Source organism: Chenopodium album, chromosome 20 (genome assembly GCF_948465745.1).
Source record: "Chenopodium album chromosome 20, dcCheAlbu1.1, whole genome shotgun sequence".
NCBI lineage: Eukaryota > Viridiplantae > Streptophyta > Magnoliopsida > Caryophyllales > Amaranthaceae > Chenopodium > Chenopodium album.
In genome coordinates, this window is record NC_137853.1 from 22,903,707 (window position 1) to 22,924,607 (window position 20,901).

General features: G+C 34.0%; 1 protein-coding gene across 2 annotated transcripts; it reads right to left on the reverse strand.

Annotated features, from left to right (window-relative positions):
* Positions 1-11,752: 11,752 nt before the first annotated feature.
* Positions 11,753-20,502, reverse strand: LOC145597314 (auxin transporter-like protein 4). Of its 2 annotated transcripts, none has more exons than XM_081653449.1 (10): positions 20,227-20,502; positions 19,971-20,059; positions 19,628-19,856; positions 19,358-19,543; positions 19,128-19,240; positions 18,773-18,956; positions 18,062-18,159; positions 16,638-16,845; positions 15,404-15,661; positions 11,753-12,412 (listed from the first exon to the last, which is right to left on the reverse strand). In XM_081653449.1, exons 3-10 carry the CDS (start codon positions 19,811-19,813, stop codon positions 12,176-12,178), a joined length of 1,470 nt encoding a protein of 489 aa, XP_081509575.1. In that variant the 5' UTR covers positions 19,814-19,856; positions 19,971-20,059; positions 20,227-20,502; the 3' UTR covers positions 11,753-12,175. The 2 variants fall into 2 exon arrangements, with proteins under 2 accessions (XP_081509575.1, XP_081509576.1); XM_081653450.1 differs by having other exon boundaries at positions 19,971-20,114.
* Between the last annotated feature and the right edge of the window lie 399 nt (positions 20,503-20,901).

Genomic DNA, 20,901 nt, shown 5'->3' on the forward strand with positions numbered 1-20,901 from the left:
GGGGATGGGGTAAGGGGGCTGCCGGAGCTGGTGCAGTGGTGGTTTAGAGGTGGTGTTAGGGTTTATTTAATTAATCATGCCTATAAACTAACTAATTATAAATTAGCCGGATAATGATATCTCTAATAGATTAAATCACCTAATTAGGGGCTTATTAGGGAAAAAGGTAGCAATCTATAGAATTCATCAGTTTTAGGGTAGTAATTAACAACTTTTTTTTTTACGGGTAGTAATTCACAAAGACTTCTTTTTTGAGGTATGTAGGGAATATTTCAAGCATTATGATCCCAAACTTAAACCCCACTGTGATCATACACTAAAGTACGGTGGCGTTCCAAAGGGAACGAAAAGAGAGCAAAAGAGTCGCCAACAAGTTTTAGGAACTTGTAAACCCAAAAGACAATCCAAAAGGACCATCAACTACTCCATAAGGTCTTGAACCAAACAGGGTTCGGGGATGAGGGTACGAATCCAATCTACAAAATAAAGGACCCGCCCTATAAAATAGGCCTCTACTTTGTTCTGCTCGTATTCACGTGCGGTTTTCGAATAACATACAAACATTATATTGAACCTACCCTGTTTATTTATGTTGGTTAAATATTAATGCACAAATAATACTATTATTGGCGATCACTTAAATTAAAATAACATTAGCCTAAACCAAATTATTAATTATCTTATTAAGCGTGATTTCAAGTACAAATTCCCTTTAACAATCATAAAAAGTATGATCAAGCAATAACAATAATATATATATTAAGCGACATAAATAATAAACAATAAATAATAATCGTAATCATAATAATAACAATAACAATAGTCAAAATCATGTTAAAGCATAATAAAGCTTAATAATAATAATAGCAAGATCCTAGGCATGATACTAGCAAGATTAATAACGATTCCTAGCATGTCACTAAGCAATAAAGATCAAAGCTTTAAACCTAACATGGTACTAACATGATAACATGATATTAGAAAAAGATAAGAGGCACCCTAAACATGATACTAGAAAACATAAAATAACATCCTAACATGATACTAGAAAGCATTAAAAGCATTCTAACATGATACTAGGAATTATAAACGATAATAAGCATGCAATCTACATTGTGAAAGAAATAGGGAGTAAGCTAATCTACTTACTTTGAAGCCTCGTACCTCTTTCTAATAACAAAATACACAAGTTAGTAAACTTCAATGAAAATAAATAAAGAATAATTAAAGAATTAAATTGAAATCAAATTAAATAAAGTTTTGACTAGTTTTGGACCAAACCCTCAGAAAATATCAACCTTGCACGTCTAGGGCGAAGGCAACTTCGAACTTGGCTAAGAGATTCTAAGTCTTGTGAATGCGGAATATTGTAGGTTGGAAAAAAAGGTTGGTTTAGAAAGAGAGAGAGAAAGAATTAAGCTATATTGCTTAGAGGGAGAATAGAGAGAATTGATGATGAGAGTTGATGAAAGTTGATTTTAGATTGATAGTTGATGATTCAGAAAACAAGGATTCGGACCCTATTTATAATGAAAATAATCCGGAAAAACATAGAATTTGATAAGGAATAAAACTACATGCTAACGCCAGGAATCGACTCTGTCGCGACGCGACAGGGTCTGTCGCGAGGCGACAGGGTCTGTCGCGAGGCGACAGGGTCTGTCGCGCGGCGGCAGACTTGTCGTTTGGCGACAACCTGTATTAGCGCGTTTTCTTCACGCGGAATCCGATCTTTAATCAACTTGATCTACGGAATCCGTACAGAAGATAAAATACGTATTTTTAAGATAATAAAATAATATTTTACTCCAAATAAAAGTCTATTTAAAATAATTAATTATTAAATCTAATAATATTAGAATTAAAAAGAATCTTCTAGAAACTTCTAGGAAATTATAATTAATCCTAATAAGTCTAGGAATAATAATTAACACTGGGCCCTCCTCTAGATCATTGGGCCGTATGTAAACAATTAATCGGGCCCAGTTTAGTATTTTGGCCATAACTTCCTCAATATTCATCGGAATTGGGCTTATAATATATCGTTGGAAAGGTCTTTTCGAGCCCCCTCCAACTACACTATTATTGGACCTTAATTATGGACCAAAATAAACGGGTTTGGCTATTTTCAAATAAATAGAGTTACTTTCAAAACAGAGAGAAAAGAATTTTTAATTAAAACTAAACTGCAACACTTGACTTTCAACCACTTTCACCTAATTCGATAATGGTTCGACGTGAAAGGCATTCATCACTCGGTTTGGTTTTGGGGAGACACAAATGGGTGTCTACAGAAGCCCCCACTTTGACTGAGTTTGGAGAAACGAATGTTTTGAAAACGAAAGTCAAAGTATCGATAGGGACGGAGAATGATTCAAAACGTTCTGCGATTCCAAATCATTCTTATAACGCCGATACCTGCAAACTAATCATTAGTTAAAACAGATAGAAGAGTTAAGAAACGCGTATCTTGCACCGTCGAGCACACGTCTCTAAGCGTAGCCATTTACAGTTGCTTCATTTGTCGTTTGTGACAACACCCACAGTGCCTCGTGAACGCCATCGTTGAAGATAACCATATGTCGTCGCCTTCAATAATCTTGGTGACAATCCTCCACAGTATTTCGGGAACATCGTCGAAAATAACTGTATGTCGTCATCTTCTAGGGTTGTGGCCGTACGTCGCCACGACAGTGCATCGCCGCTATAGACAATCTCTTCTTTACCTTGAGAGACCGTCGAAGGTGACCATATCTCGCCATCTTCAGAATTTGTGACAACTCTCCACATCCTAGGGAACGTTGTATATCATTGCTGCTACATCTCGAGCTTTTCCTTAAATCATGGTGACAACTTTCACAATCTTAGCGAATGTCGTCGAAGATCGCCTCATCACGAACCGCTCTTCTCAAATATAGGTGACAACTTCCACAATCTTAGTGAATGTCGTCGAAGACTGCCCATCTCGTCCTATCTTCTCAAATCTTGATGACAACTTCCACAATCTTAGCGAAGGTCGTCGAAGATCGCCCATCACGTGCTATCTTCTCAAATCTTGATGACAACTTCCACAATCTTAGCGAAGGTCGTCGAAGATCGCGCATCTCGTGCTATCTTCTCAAATCTTGATGACAACTTCCACAATCTTAGCGAAGGTCGTTGAAGATCGCGCATCTCGTGCTATCTTCTCAAATCTTGATGACAACTTCCACAATCTTAGCGAAGGTCGTCGAAGATCGCGCATCTCGTGCTATCTTCTCAAATCTTGGTGACAACTTCCACAATCTTAGCGGGCGTTGTCGAAGATTGCTCATCTCGTGCTATCTTCTCAAATCAAGTGATAACCTTCACAATCTTAGCGAAAGCTATCAAAGACCGCTTCATCTTGAATCGTTCTTCTCAAATAATAACCTCCCCAATCATAGTGAAAGCTATTGAAGGTCGCTTCATCTCAAACCGTCCTTCTTAAATCCAAATAATAGATTCTTTTTAATCTTAAAGCCCCCTGTTGAAAGCTTCGTCATCTCAAAATCTTCAAATCTTCTTCCATCCTAGGAAATTGTTGTGAACCGTTACTTTGGTGCTTGCGATGAGCCAATGCTTAGGCGCTTTAAGCTAAGTGAGACGATCTTTTGTCAGGTCGATCACTCATTGTGATTGTAATCGAGCCGATTACTAAATCATGTCAAATTGCTTAGAGGGGCTAACTGGCATACCAAGGAACCCAAAATTGTTGAACCAGGTCCATATGACCACATTATGAAGCCACGTGACTTGTCGCCGCACCAGCGCAAGCCAAAAGTGCTTGTCGCCGCGATATCGCTCCGAACTTTCAATTTGGTCGTTTCCTTACAACCAAATCTGCTCAAATCTTTTGCAAATTAAGGATCTTCATCTCCATATAATTTTGCTCAAACTTCTCTTATCTTGGAAGAATCTCATATATCTATATTCGCGGTTTTTCGAAAAAATCCGGGAACATTATTGCTCGCTGGAATGTACCTGCATCTATATTTCGGACTATAGGACTTTGCTAATCTTTTATTATCTTAGGGTTGACCTAAGGCATAGTGTTGCTTGACTCATTGATTTGACATGACTTAACTCAAATCGTTTGACACATGTGTTAGACTCCACTCGATGTGATATGACACAACATGACTCAATGTACATGACTCGTGTGTGATGTGCGACTCAAAAATGCAAAAAAGCAAAAATTTTCCGTCATTTTTGTGGAGGGTACCGACTTTCTCCCGAAAAATAAAGACGCGAAAGAGAATCGAAGTGTTTGATGGTGCATGTTGAATGAGCTTAATCAAGTATATGCATTTTATGCTATCCCTCAAGGTGCAAGGATTAATTCCTCCTAAACTATCTTAGTTGACTCGATTATGAAAGTATTTAGGTAACTTAGGCACGGAGGCTAAGTACTTCATACTTTGATACAATGATGATTATAAGTGATGAGTGATGTGTGATATGACAAAGTATGCTTCAACGTTATGTTAAGACTTCATGACAAAAGGTTCCTAATTGAAAGTCTATTTGGTCATGTATCCGTGTAGTGTGTGAAAGTGACACTAAAGTTAGGCTACAAAGGCTAAGTGTGGAAAAGTATTAGTTGATAAGAGTCAAATAATGATGACTCTTAGGCTAGGTAGGCTAATGATGTAAGGATCAAGCCCTCAAGTCTAGCTCTAAGTAAATAGGGATGAGCATTGGAAATCCCTTGATATGATCATGAATGTATTTTTATTATGGCCGCACCTCAATATGAGGTTGCCTACGTATCTGTTAGGAATCAGGCCAAACGTAGCTCTAGCCGAACCTCGCACAAGTGTGTGTATACCTCAAAAAGGTCTGTTAAGGGTTGTAACGTGGTTAGGCTAAAGGTTAGAGAAGAAGGGGATAAAGGCTCAAGACCCTAGATAAGCCCCCAAGGTGTGCAACCTTGCTTTTGAATCTTTATATTTTTATGCTTGAGGTTTTCTCTCTTTTGAGCTCTCTTTTATTTTTTTATTTTTTGCTCTTCTTTTATTTTGCTTTTTCATTTTTATTTTTATAAGTGTGGGCAATCCCGATCATGCGGTCTATCACTCACTTGGCATTCATGTTTCTCAGGCACGGTACCGAGCACTCGATAAGAAATGCAATCTGAGACATGTTCTTATTAAAGATATTTTCATATCATAGACATTGGAACACTTGCCCTTTTGTACACTTTTATTTATTTTTTTTTGTATCATTTTTTTATTTTGAAATCACTCAAGCTTTTCATATTTGAAACTTGCATAAGTTACACACCATCCCATCCCAAGGTTAAGTAGATGTGGGTTGAAAAATGAAAGGTCTATCGTTAGACGAGGCTCAAACTGGTTTATCAAGAAAAGGATTATACATTTAAAGGGTGAGAGATATGATATGGCTACAAGAGGTGCCTCTAATCATGGGTATACCTTGTGCTTAATTCGGCGTTTTTTTTTTTTTTTTTTGAATAATGCAATGCAATGATCATATGCAAGAAATAAAATGCTCATTTTATTAAAAGGGAAAAGTAAATGAAAAGTCCTACAAAGTAAAAACTAGGGGAAAATGAAAGGTGCCTATGCTAGACTTTATTGGGGAAAGGAAGAAAAAAAAAAAGAAATAAAAAAAAAAGGTCACGAAATCTTGTCGTTGAAGCTCGCCTCTTGTCTTGTGCTTTATCATCACCCGGTCTTCTTGCCAACTGGAGGTATAGGAAGCTTGTTATTATCGATCAAATATTGAATGGCCTCCTTTAGCTTCCAACAGCTCTCAGTAGTATGACCCCTACCTTGATGGTACTTACAATGTGCATCTGGATTCCAACTAGGCAATCTCTTTTCCGGTGCGGGATCTTGAATAGGTCCAATGGGAGTAATAAGCCCCTTAGTATGGAGTTGATCGAAGGCAACATCATAGCTCATCCCAATAGGAGTGAATTCTTTCCTTAATTCTTTCTTAGATTCTTGGTTATTCATGGCTAAGACTTCATTGAGGTCAAAGGTACTAACATTGTTACTAGAGTGGGTGCTTTCAGAAGAAGAAGGATTATCGTTCTTCTTTCCTTTCCAGCCACTGTGGTTACTATTGTTAGTAGCTTTTTGTTTTGCAAGGTCATCTTCAATCTCTATGCCTATGTCATAGACTGCCTTGAAAGTGTTCAAGTTGTGTTGATATCTCAAATGCTTCGAATACTTCTCTTGTAAATTCTTGATAAACAACCTCACAGACTCCTTCTCAGTAGGGACTTCAATCATATTAGCGGAAGTTTCCCTCCACTTGTTGAAAAAGGAAGTGAAACTTTCATTTTCTTTTTGTCTTAGCATCTCAAGCTGTCTATGGCCGGTTTCAATTTGTATATTACATTTATACCTTTCAATGAAAGCACTTACAATAGATTCCCAACTAGAGGTTTTTTCTTTATCAAGTGAAAAGTACCACTGTTGACATACAACTTCTAAAGATAATGAAAATACAGAGTGAAATGCTTTCCTATCTATCCCCTTAATGTTCATTATAGTTTCAAAAGCTCTTAAATGAAAATAAGGGTTATCCATAGCCTTAAATTTAGGGATGTCATTGGGATTGAACTTCTGTGGGAGAAGGTCCTTATCCACCGAGACCCCTTGGGAGCTAATCTCTTGGAATCTAAAATCGTTGGACAGCTTGCCCAAGCTTTCCTGGATTAGGTCCATTTGTTTCTGTTTTTCAGGATTACTTATTTGTAGTGATAAGTTTTGTAACATCTCAGTCAAGTTGGCTACCTGTCCCTTGACCTCATTAAGTTCTTCTTGACTAGCCATTGCCTTATTAGCTTTCCTTTTCCTACCGATTGGTTTGTCAAAAAGTAAAACTTGAACAAAGGTGTTGTCCTTGATTAAATGCCCTTCTCTCCTTGACCAAGTACTGTAGGAAGGGAAATTAGGGATAAGTTTCATACCAATTATTTTGACTCAAGCTTTATTCAACATGCAATAGATGGGAAAAGATTATGGAAGAGTGAGAGGTATGATATGCATGGGGAAAGAATGTAGTGAGTGGGAAAATGATGGAGATGGAGAAATATGGAAGAATTAGAAATAGAATGGACCCCCAACTCAAATGACGGAAAAATGACTCATGCATGAACCTAAGACATGGTCATAATGTGACAAACATGTTATGTGTGTGCTTAGACTAATTAGTGTGGGTGACATGTTAAGACTTGTGTCATGACCATGTGGCTAGACTATGTGACTAGACTCAAGTAAAGACTAAGTTAAGACTTCACGTATGTGCATTAAACTGGATAGGCTGTGGTATTTTAGTCATAACTTTTAATATGTGACTCTGATTGGGACAAAACCAATGCCAAATTAAAGATAAAACTCGGGGCTACAGATCCATAGGTTGTACGACTCGTGGTTCTTCCTAGAACTCCGGCTATGACCAAAACAAATTGACGCATGTACAGTATACGGGAATAAAAATCCGGGTTGACTTAATGGAACTATGACTCGATTTTAGGCTTGTTCATTAGTTCAAATTAATTAATTAATTAATTAAACAAAGTCTTTGACTCTTAGTGTATGACCATTGGACTTTTAAGTGCCTGGACTCAATTAAAGACTTAAACATGGTTTGAACCATTAATAAATTGATAAACTGATTAGTAGACTGTGAATTAGATTCGTCGTGATAACTCGAGCAAGAAAACTGGACTGTCGCTAAAACAACAGGACTGTCGCCTCTGTTTAGAGCCTGTCGCTAGACGACAAAATTGTCGCTAGGCGACAGACACTAAACTGCAGCGCCTCAGTCCAAATTTATGTGTCATTGCTGGAACATTAATCTGGACTGTTTCCAGTAATTTTACTCTAAATGGACATGCCTAAAGTCGTACTAAGTCGAATTGATTGGCCTTTAATTAATTCAAAATTAATTAATTAGACAAAGTCCTTTTAGTCATTAGTCAATTTATTTAGTCTTTAACACAAGTCAAACAAACGGTTAACACACATATAATATATACAAGCAAGGGTGCACAAGTAGTTCACATAGTCACAATATGATGAGTTTGCAACCTAACCATGGCTCTAGTTCTCTAAAGTTCGAGGATATGGGTTAAGTCAAAAAGGTCCATGGTTATGAATCCATATGCATTGCACACAAGCCTACCGGGAGGGTTGGAGCGAATGGACATGATTCCGCGAGTTCGTGATGAAATCAAACTCGACTCCATGGTTTGGTGGATTCACGAACTTTGCACGTACCCAAATCTGAACTTTGCACATGATAGTGGGATATTCCATTAGGCAGGTGAAGCAGGAACCCCCCAGAGGGTTATTTCCATATGTAGAACACATATGGGTTTAGAAAAGTGAGAAAAGGACTCAATCAATAAGCAACCAGGCGACAGAAACTTTTTACGGGCGACAAGCCCTGTTTTCTAGACGCTAGTTCCTACATGCCTTGGCAAGTTTCTGTGTTCTTCGAATTTTCCAGATTTCGCATCATCTTTTCGATTCTAGTCATGAAAGATATTTTTCAAATTTCCTACGTGTAAAATTCCTATGGATTGACTCATGGGGTGCTCCCATGAGGACCTTTTAATGCATATGACCATAATGTTAATCAAATCACGCACATGAAATACTTAGAATTTTTCGAGTCTCATCCGCTCATTCTAAATAATTGCCAAAATTAAATAAATTTCAGGAATATAAATAGAAATCCTCCCCAGTGGAGTCGCCAAAAAACTGTAGGGAATATTTCAAGCATTATGATCCCAAACTTGAACCCTAATGTGATCATACACTAAAGTACGGTGGCGTTCCAAAGGGAACGAAAAGAGAGCAAAAGAGTCGCCAACAAGTTTTAGGAACTTGTAAACCCAAAAGACAATCCAAAAGGACCATCAACTACTCCATAAGGTCTTGAACCAAACAGGGTTCGGGGATGAGGGTACGAATCCAATCTACAAAAGAAAGGCCCGCCCTATAAAATAGGCCTCTACTTTGTTCTGCTCGTATTCATGTGCGCTTTTCGAATAACATACAAACATTATATTGAACCTACCCTGTTTATCTATGTTGGTTAAATATTAATGCACAAAAAATACTATTATTGGCGATCACTTGAATTAAAATCACATTAGCCTAAACCAAATTATTAATTATCTTATTAAGCGTGATTTCAAGTACAAATTCCCTTTAACAATCATAAAAGGTGTGATCAAGCAATAACAATAAAATATATATCAAGCGACATAAATAATAAACAATAAATAATAATCATAATCATAATAATAACAATAACAATAGTCAAAATCATGTTAAAGCATAATAAAGCTTAATAATAATAATAGCAAGATCCTAGGCATGATACTAGCAAGATTAATAACGATTCCTAGCATGTCACTAAGCAATAAAGATCAAAGCTTTAAACCTAACATGGTACTAACATGATAACATGATATTAGAAAAAGATAAGAGGCACCCTAAACATGATAGTAGAAAACATAAAATAACATCCTAACATTATACTAGAAAGCATTAAAAGCATCCTAACATGATACTAGGAATTATAAACGATAATAAGCATGCAATCTACATTGTGAAAGAAATAGGGAGTAAGCTAATCTACTTACTTTGAAGCCTCGTACCTCTTTCTAATAACAAAATACACAAGTTAGTAAACTTCAATGAAAATAAATAAAGAATAATTAAAGAATTAAATTGAAATCAAATTAAATAAAGTTTTGACTAGTTTTGGACCAAACCCTCAGAAAATATCAACCTTGCACGTCTAGGGCGAAGGCAACTTCGAACTTGGCTAAGAGATTCTAAGTCTTGTGAATGCGGAATATTGTATGTTGGAAAAAAAGGTTGGTTTAGAAAGAGAGAGAGAAAGAATTAAGCTATATTGCTTAGAGGGAGAATAGAGAGAATTGATGATGAGAGTTGATGAAAGTTGATTTTAGATTGATAGTTGATGATTCTGAAAACAAGGATTCGGACCCTATTTATAATAAAAATAATCCGGAAAAACATAGAATTTGATAAGGAATAAAACTACACGCTGTCGCCAGGAATCGACTCTGTCGCGACGCGACAGGGTCTGTCGCGCGGCGACAGACTTGTCGTTTGGTGACAACCTGTATTAGCGCGTTTTCTTCACGCGGAATCCGATCTTTAATCAACTTGATCTACGGAATCCGTACAGAAGATAAAATACGTATTTTTAAGATAATAAAATAATATTTTACTCCAAATAAAAGTCTATTTAAAATAATTAATTATTAAATCTAATAATGTTAGAATTAAAAAGAATCTTCTAGAATCTTCTAGGAAATTATAATTAATCCTAATAATTCTAGGAATAATAATTAACACTGGGCCCTCCTCTAGATCATTGGGCCGTATGTAAACAATTAACCGGACCCAGTTTAGTATTTTGGCCATAACTTCCTCAATATTCATCGGAATCGGGCTTATAATATATCGTTGGAAAGGTCTTTTCGAGCCCCATCCAAATACACTATTATTGGACCTTAATTATGGACCAAAATAAACTGGTTTGGCTATTTTCAAATAAACAGAGTTACTTTCAAAACAGAGAGAAAAGAATTTTTAATTAAAACTAAACCGCAACACTTGACTTTCAACCACTTTCACCTAATTCGATAATGGTTTGACGTGAAAGGCATTCATCACTGGGTTTGGTTTTGGGGAGACACAAATGGGTGTCTACAAGGTAGTAATTAACAAATTTTCCGGAATCGAAAGACAGCCAACATCTTTTTCGTTTTTGCTCTCTTGCAAAAGAGGTTTGGGAGAATTCCCCCCTTACTATTTGATATGATTCTCTTGGCTTTAGCTCTCTGAGGAGATGGATCTAGAGCTATATCCTACCCTTTCATAGCGAAGATGGTAAGTATGGTACTCGTAGTGCCTTGTTCATAGCAACCTTATTGGGTTGTGGAAAACCATAAATGCAAGTTGTTTCAAAAATGCGAATGGGAATGCTGATTAAGGCAATTCTAGAAGGGTGACCACGAGGGCTTCACCCATAACAGCAATTAAGACCACGAGGTCTTTACCCATAACAACAATCAAGACAATTCCAGCAGGGTGACGATTAGTAATGACCCAATCATCCCCCCAGGCTTTAATCATGTGAAGCTAGGAAGAGATAAGAGTGGTTATGATGACTTCATTGTGGAAGCTGATGGTTCATGGGATAGAAAGGACATCGAGGGCAGGGGTTGGTTGGGCAACCGTGAGGAATAGTCCGGCCAACATGTTGGAAGAAAGGGGATAATGTGGATCTTCCTTGTCAGTGAAGTTTATGCACTAGTTTCCACAAGCCATAATAAGAAGATGGAATCCTAAATCTTCCCTAAATCTTAAGCATATATACAACATGGAGTTATGAATTGCATGTGATCAATTGATTGTAGAAAGAGTGGATGGCCAATGTGCAACCCATGTGGTATGGGCTAACAAGGGTCCCGCCGCATTTCACTTCAACACTTCGCCCATCTCATGTTTTTGAAATTATTAAAATTAAATTTTGAAATGGAAAATGAGGTCATTAAGACTCCATGTTCATCACCTTACTCTAAGATGAAACCATGTTACTCTTTCAGACTCTCCTTTTTTTTCACTAGACATTTTACAAACTTAGGAAAATTAAATAATAATGAGAAAGTGGAAGGTATTAATAATGGATGATCCGTTACTAACATGGTTGGTAATCATGAAAATTTTAAAAGTTTATAACATTTGATCAAATACAACTAAAAATAAACCAAGAACATCACTTGGTAATATTAAAAGTTATAGTTTACACTTCAAACTTCATTTACCACTAATTTTATTGCTATGAATAAATTATCAAACTAAATATTCTTTAACACACTCCATAATTGATCTCTAATCCTGTAAATTAAATAAGGAATCCTAAAAAGGATTTCTTTAAAAAAAATCAAGAAAAAAAAAAAATCAAAGCATTGTTTACTGTAATAGTACACAAAATATAGGTACAGTTTTAAGTTTTTCCATGTATGGTACAAAATGCAGAAGGGTTTAGCCCAATTTTTCTGCCTTGTTGTTGTCTACCACGAGAGTGCTTGCTCGAGGCGTGCATTCAAGGAAGGAGATCAAATCGATCAGTGATGAGGAGGAAGAGGCGGTGGAGAAGCACTGGAAGGATGCATTGGAGGAGGATTGCATTGGTAACACTTAGCAAAGAGTCCAAATGTGTCAATCTGCCTTACAAAGTTGGTCATGCTAGCCCATCCTCCGAATCCAAATCCTACTATCAATACCCAAACAACTATAAACATATTCACTGCGTACATTCCTGCCCAACTTGGAAAGAAGGATGGAGGCTTCTCTGCAGCATTCTGCAACAACAAAAAGAATTTTAAAGTTATTTTTAAAATTATTTTCTTGCCCTTTATCTAAGTTTTTCTAGCTTGTTAATAAACAAATTAAGAACAAATGGAGGAGGAGACAAGGATAACTAAAACTAGCTGACTTGGTCAAACTTTTGACCCAAAAAACTGATTTTTGGTGCTTAAATTATTTAAATAGGAGCTATTAAAATTCTAAATAAAAGATAACACTAACCCTGACCTTGTATTTTTTTTTTGTTTTTTTTACAGACACTAACCCTGACCTATTTAAAAATAATAAAGCTTACTAATTTTAAATTCAATAATGTTTAGTTCATACGGAGTTTAAAATTTTCTGTGATAAAAATAACAAAATTAAATATAAATAACATATCACTATAAATTAACTAATTTCATGCGTGAAAACATTGATCTTTAATTGATTATAATTATATTAAATAACTTTTAGGAAAGAGTTTATGAAGCTAAAAATAGAAATATAAAGGCTTAAAGTTACTACAAATGATCAACGTGTAATTATGTCTAAAATTATTTTTTTAAAAAAATTACTCAGTATTTACTCCAACAACTAGTCTTGTGTGTGACTGGCCACACGGTGTGATCATTCGTAAACAAACAAAATAACCCCTATAACACTGATCAAGTAACCCCTATAATACTGACTAAATAATCTCTATAACACTACAAATATATTGACCGAGTAACCCATATAACATTGACCAAGTAACCATAATAACACTAACGAAGTAACCCTCATTATGGCTGGTCAAACCGTATGACCAGCCACATATAAGTGTTTGTGATTAGCCCATAATCTCTAGAGATACACAACAAGATTTAGTTCGTTCATTAAGAGCCAGAATCTTAAAGATATATGATATTTATGAGGTGACATGTAATAAATCTATTGAGAGTTATGGGCAACTACAAAAAAAATATAAAAATAAATAAATAAAGTATATGTACTTAAGTAAATAGGAAAAAGTCGAAAAATGCCAGCTCACAGAAGATATGAGACCAATCTGATCATGTAGATACCATATCAGATAATGGAGTAATAATTACTAAATGAAGATGACAGCCCTTTCTTTCGTTGGATCTACTCCATATAAGAGTATATTTTTTGAGTTTTGACTTTCACATGTTATTCTATCACTTTGTGACTGTATAAATTTTAAAATTGACAGTCATTAAATGCCCAATCAAACTACTGTTGAGGTTAGGGAACAATAGAATAAGAATCCCCAACTAAAGCGGGTCACTTACCAGCTCATTCCACTTCTCCTTCTTTAATGATTTTATCAATCACTGCTTACTACTCCGTAGTAGATCACACATATCCCTTTCACCAAAAACAATTTGATAGGTTTAAGGGGTTATCCTCTTTGTTCATTCTAGCTTTTTTTTTTCTTTTTTTTTTTTTTTTTTTTTTTTTTTTTTTTTTTTTTTCATTCTAGCTAATTAAAGTGTGTCTTTTGCCATATAAAATTGCGATGTTGTTACCAATTGTTATTCTCTTTGAAATTGAAATATAAAATAGTAGAAAAATATATATATATATTGATTAATAAACCCTTGCCAAAAGAAGCAAATTATATTAAGACAAAAAAAAAAAAAAGGAACACATTAAATTGGGAAAGAGCGATGATATTATACTACCTCCGTTACATATTAGTTGCAACTTTGGGCAATATTTGTAAGAGATAAAATATTCCAAAGTTGCAACCAATATATAACGGAGGTAGTACTATCAATCGAGGAATAGATTAATTATATTAGAAAACCAAGGGGGACTTTTTTTTAAAAAATCTAATATATATATATATATATAAAGGGGAGTTTTTTCCCGATATTTTAGAGCGCCACGTAGGATTTTTATTTTTAAAAAATTATTAGAGCGCCACATAGGATTAATATTTTTAAAACGCTACAATAGGATTATGCCACCTAAAATTATTTAATGTGTCACGTAGGATTATAATTTATAGTTATATCCAATAAATAATTCAAGTGTCACATAAGCATAATTGACCAATGAGATTTTAATGGTTACATTAATTGAATACGAAATATCATCTTTTGAGATTACAACTGTTAAAACAAATTCAAAGAAAATGATATATTACGTACAACTAACAAAATAACAATTGTAATCACATAAATATGAAAAATATTTATTAAAAAAAATAGATCGACCCGTGCATCGCACGGGCTTTATCTAGTATCTTATATAAGCAATGTTATACCACATGATATATCTATAGTAATATAAGCACTCATATTATACCCATACTTCGTAAAAGACAATCCAATATAGATTAACTTTTGGTAATTCACCAATTATGCATAAAAAAAGGGGAACTGATATAATCAAACAACAAGATATTTTAAGAAGATTTTAATAGAGAAAATATTGAAAACTAAAATATTGTTTATTTATTTATTTATTTATTTTGCAAATTAAAAGTATTAATTAAAAGTATAATTATTATGACACACAAACTTCAAAAATTTAATAAAACTTAAGATCAGTTTTATTATAAAGCTATATGCATATTCTCTTGTTGGTTGAAATAATTAGTTGCATTAATAGCAAGAAGGCTCCGTTCACTTTACCTTATTTTTGCTGAACTGAAATTAATTTTATTGAATTTAAATTAATTTTAATAAACTTAAATTATTTAATAAACTTAAATTATTTATTTTCACTGAACTGCAATTAAATTTGTTGAACTGAAATTATTTTTACTGATTTTCTATTATATTTCATTTTTGGAGTTACTGATTTTTATCAAACTGAAGTTATTTATACTGAACTAAAATTAATTTGACTAAACTAAAATTATTTTTACTGAACTAAACTTATTTTACTGAACTGAAATCAATTTTACTGAATATCATTTTTATAAGATGAACTGAATAGGGCCGAAAGTAAGGAAAATCCATGAACTATGATTTGGAAAGAGAATGAGATAATACCTTTCTGGCGGAGGCGTCTTTATAAGTGAGCATATGGGCAAGAGCTGGGATGATATAAACAGTGAAACTAACCAAGAGGGCACCCACAGCAGAATTAATGGGCCCAAAGAAAGGGAATATAATTGCTAAGAACCAAATTGGTATCACCACTGGAAGCCTTACTAGAGCTCTTAAACATAAACTCTTTGTGTCATGCATTCCAATCACTTTCTCCCATATGAAGTATAATGGTGTACATGCAAACCCAAATGTGATGAACTGCAAAAGTTTGAAAATTTTGATAATTTAGGTTAATTGATAGAAATCATAGCTCAATGTTTAATAAAATAAAATGAAGATAAAAAAGATCGTTAATTAAAAAACAAGATCTGTTTCAAATGTACTCTCTCTGTTTATTTTTATTGTGTTTGTTTTGACTTTGCACGGTATCTAAGGCTTACATTTGACTATCAAAATTTTTAATGAAATATTAACTAAGATTATAAAATTTGGTAGTGCAAAAAACAAATTTTGACAAATCTATAATGGTTGTATACTACGTCGTGAATCATTCTCCTAACTTAGGTAAACTATATTATCGATACAAATCATATTATAGTTTATCTTCAAATTAACTACTTTCATTTGTCCCCATTCTTAATCAATAGTTACTCATCATTACATTGTAACCAAAAGTAACAGTTGGTTTGCTATTTTTAATTGATAATTGATTAGATATTTCGAAATGACATGTACTCCGTAACATTTATTATATTATTAAAAAAAATATATTTTTTTAAAAAAATCAGACAAAGAACTGAAATCGGGGTACAAATGAGTTTACAGTATTAAACAATTCTTATTCTCTTCACCCATAATATACAACTTTTAATAATTATTTAACTTTAGTTGTCCCATGATATGACTTGAACTTTCTCAAATAATTTTTATCTTTCTATAACATACATAGTATTTTTTGACAAACTTCTTTTGACTTGTAAAAAAAAAAAAAAAAAAAAAAAAAAAAAAAAAAAAAAAACTTCTTTTGACCCTAATGTGAAACTTAGAAAGTGGCGCAAATTTACCAATGAACTAATTTTGGCACACTACATGATTAAAATTAATTTTGAATTTTTCACAGACTATATTATACAAGAAAAACATAGAACACCATGCTTTAAAAATAGGTGTGCCACAGTCGTAATACTGAACGTAAAAACAAAGATGTATAATAAAGAAATTATAAAAATTAAACCTGATGGATAAGCATAAGTATCACGGCGGCATCACGGAAACCCGATTTAGGTAAGAGAGAAAAAGCATTTGAATGGTTAAGAAGTTCATCACCAAAGGCCCAGTAGACAGCCGCAGCAGACGGAAGTGTTAGAGTGAATACGTAGAGTGTGGCCAGCAGATAAATGTACTTGAACTTTTGAGGTTTCCACATAGCATGCATTATTTCCCTGATTTTTTTTAATTAATTCAATCATTAACATAATAAATACAGTTCACATCAATCTAATTAAGAGCTTTTAAACAATTCTCACACTAAACAAACGGTCATTATATGCCAATTAATCATCATTGGTACAACAGATGCTTGGAACAAGATTTACACATAAAAGTATAAGATGGGCCGTCCTATCTTGCACAATTTTTTATTTTTTTGACAAATATCTTACACAATTTTGACTTAACTTTAATCAATAAAACTAATATGAAAATTTCAAATTTAACTCACTAAATATAAGAAGTAGACCTATATTGGGGCTAACATAAACAATGGTTGTGTAAACACGGTTTCATATGTTTTATCTATGAACCGTGATACTAGAGTATAACCATACCAAAATAAAATTATATTCGGTTAAAAGAAATATTCAAAACACTATAAAACTAACACAAAAATTGTGCAAACTTTTTGTATACGCTTAATTATCTAGTTAAAATAAAAAAACTAGTTGACTTTTACCAATTTAAATGGATGATTTTTTTAGTTTACAAACTTAAATAATTTATTATTTACAAAAGAGAAATATTTCAAAATGTTATTATTTAAAAATATATGAAGATATTACAAAAGCACTAAATCCTAATCCTATCGAGATCTACATTTCCTCCATCCCACAAAAAATATTCACTTAGAAATTTGTTTAAGAGTACTAAAAAATTGTACTAAATCAGTACAAATTTTTAGGTAGATATCTAAAATGGGATTTGCTAGGGACTGCCACTAATATAAAAAGAGCCCTCGAATTATGAGAATACTAGAACAGCGGCAAAAGCTGGAAAGTGAAGGCTCGTAGATAGAAGTAGAGAAGAATTGTGGAGGCACCGAATTGCATAAATTGATTTTGCACACCCTTAATTTATTATGGCACACCCCTATGTGAGAAAAGCATAGAAAAATGTGATCTCACATACAAGTATGTTAAAATCAATTAAGGGTGTGCCAAATCATTTTCCCAAATTGACGATCATAGCTGTTGAATTAAATATACCCCACTCTAGAATTAATTAACCCATTTACTCTCTTCACTACAAAATTGCCTCGAATCAATTTTAGCATGCATGATATTCTAAATTCATTTCTACTAATTATAAACAATAATATAATAAGCAAATCTATCTACCACTTATTAGTAAAAAAATTAGCCGGATAAAAGAAAGAAGTCTTACACAGTGACAGCATGTCCACCAAAAGTATACAATATGTTAGTGGCGCCCGTAAAATATAACACTAGCTTCGATGGCCCGGAATGTGTTACCCCTTCAACCTGCACGCATGAGTGCACAAACGCAACACATATAAATATTTTAATAATAACTTAAAATCTTAAATTATAGTAAAAGCCCCTTAATTATATTTTTCCGGCTGGAAAAATAAAAATGTTTTCCGTTTAATATCGCCTTTTTCGCCTATTTTATTTTGACTTTCATGTTCATACTGTTTAAAGTATACAATTGGTCAACTTTTCAAAGTAGGTACTATTCTTAAAAAAGAGTGTTGTTAATGAATTTGGATCCCCTATAATCCTGCTTTCGCATATTCAGGCAACATTTTGACTACTATTATATTATACTATAAAAATTACTCCAATGTTAAATTCATTTTACAAATTGCAATTGTTCAATTTCATGACTTTTAATTAATAAAATATCATTCTAATATGATCTAATTTCTAACTGCATTGAAAATAAGAGTGTAGTAGTAGTAGTTAATTGTCTAATTATTTTAATCAACAGCTTCAAAATTGAGCATGAATTTTTTAAATTATTAAATAATTGAAATCTATCTACCTCAATTGAAATTGAAAATTTTTCGATACCAATTAATACATTACCGATTTGGTTTAGTCTTTCATACTCGAAAATTAATTTTAACTGTACCTGTCCATGGACGAGAGATGCAATGGCCATGTACCAAGCCGTGTACGTAGTCATGCCAAGGCCAAGAAAAGACCAAAGGCGGTAGTTATGGAAAGAGGGGATGAACACAGTTGTAGCACAGCATGCTCCGAATATGTAAGTCCATGTGCGCTTGTCCAAATGATCATTGATATAGTATATGTTACTGTTACAATGTTTCCAAAATACAAGAATCAGCCAAAAAATTTGTTCCTTGTAATCATGATCACTTAAGGCATTGTTTCTTTCAATTTAATAAAAAAATCGAAAAAAAATGTTCAGATCATGACTACCAAAGTTTAACTAAAACTAGAAAAATTCGAGTATATTATCTAACCTCGCGCAAGCAATGAGCTGAATAACAGATCCGAAGCAAAGGAAAATTACATTGAAGGCTAGACCCACAGCTTTCCAATAGGGTCCCAATAATCCATCTAGAACTTCAAACCACTGTTAAAATAAATAAAAATTAATCACAGTTAATTTTTTTTAACAGAGAAAAAAAAATGATCAAATGTAGGGTATAACATTGAAGCAATAATGATGCAAAAATGCAGACATACGCACCTGAATGACATGGTTTTTGAAGTTGACACCTTCCTTCTCCTTCCGACTCCGGTACTCAACATATAGAACACTGATGAGGTACGCCGTCCAGCTGCCGAGAAAGCCGTAGAATATCTGAAGTAGTATTCCCGAAAGCATCCCTAATTGGGAAAACGAGTATGGAAGAGTAAGTAGCACTTGTGCTACCTGCAAAAACAATTAGTTTAATCAATAACGCCAACTCTGATTTATTGTAAGGTACTTGTTTTTCAAAAATCATAGGAGGATTACTTGATTCGAAGCACAACTGAACCAAGCATCCCAAACCGAACCACCGTGCCAGAGGAAACTTTTTAGGCCAAACATCGACTGATCATCCTCTTTACTGCCATCACCACCTTCCTTATTGTCTATGTTACTCTCATTATCGTTAAAGTTCGACACGATTGATTCCTCACCCTGCTTTTCGGTTAACATTTTTATTTTCCCTGTCTTTCGCGGGCTGATGCCTAGGCTAGATCTGTATGATACAACAATCAGAATTATAATTAATCAAACCAAACAGATCTAAATGAACGAAATAAGACAAATGAGAGAATAATACATGTAGAGAGAAATAAGAATTATACATTACCTTGTTGTGAAATGTCACTATCTCAAGCTAAATATTTGATGCAGGAGAATTAAGATCAAATCTTGTATTGTAACTCCTTATATAACCAACTTGTTTAAAAAGAGAACAGAGGATGAACAATTAATAGGACAATAATTACAGCAGCTGAAATTGCAGTGGAGAAAACGAAAGAGCTTTAATAAAAGGCCAATTTGTTTGACAAAAAAGAATTAAAAATATAACGGGGTTTACGGAAGACTAAAGAATTCTAACTTACTTTTTCAGGCAAAAAAAACCCAAATTAAATGCGCCACAAATTTTTGCAGAAAGCTAAGCACGAATACGGCTGGAGGAGCCCCCCTTAAGAGAAGCACAATCAATCGCACTGCCGCTTCAGCAGTATTGCTTGGATTATTTAATTTGTGTGTTTACGCTTAGATTTGTTTTTGTAGTGCACTTGGAGAATGCAGTAGTGTATTGATCTCGAGAGAAAATAAAAAGGGTCTTTATGGTTTCTGTTAACAGCAACTCGTTGTATAACGCTTCTACGGAGTAATAAATGTAATCTACTCTATTTAACATGGACTGCCTGGATGGAGTACTTCTTACATAAAGGGTATAGTATATCTTATTCAACCGTAAATGGATATGTTATTCGTACCTTCACACCAACCATTACTCCTTTCGTTTTTTTAATTGTTACATCAATCAATACCGTTACTCAGTTGGTCAAGGGTTACTCGATCGATCAAGAGTTTCTCGATCAGGGGTTACTTAGTTGGTCAGGGGTTACTCTTACGCTGAATACATGCTAGAATGAGCAGTGGCGGACCTAGAAATTTGACAATGGGAGGACAATTTCGATAATTCAACTAACATCAACCTATTTTTAAAAAAATGGGTACACAATACAAGTAATTTGGGTTTGGTTGGGAAATAGGAATAAGGGAGT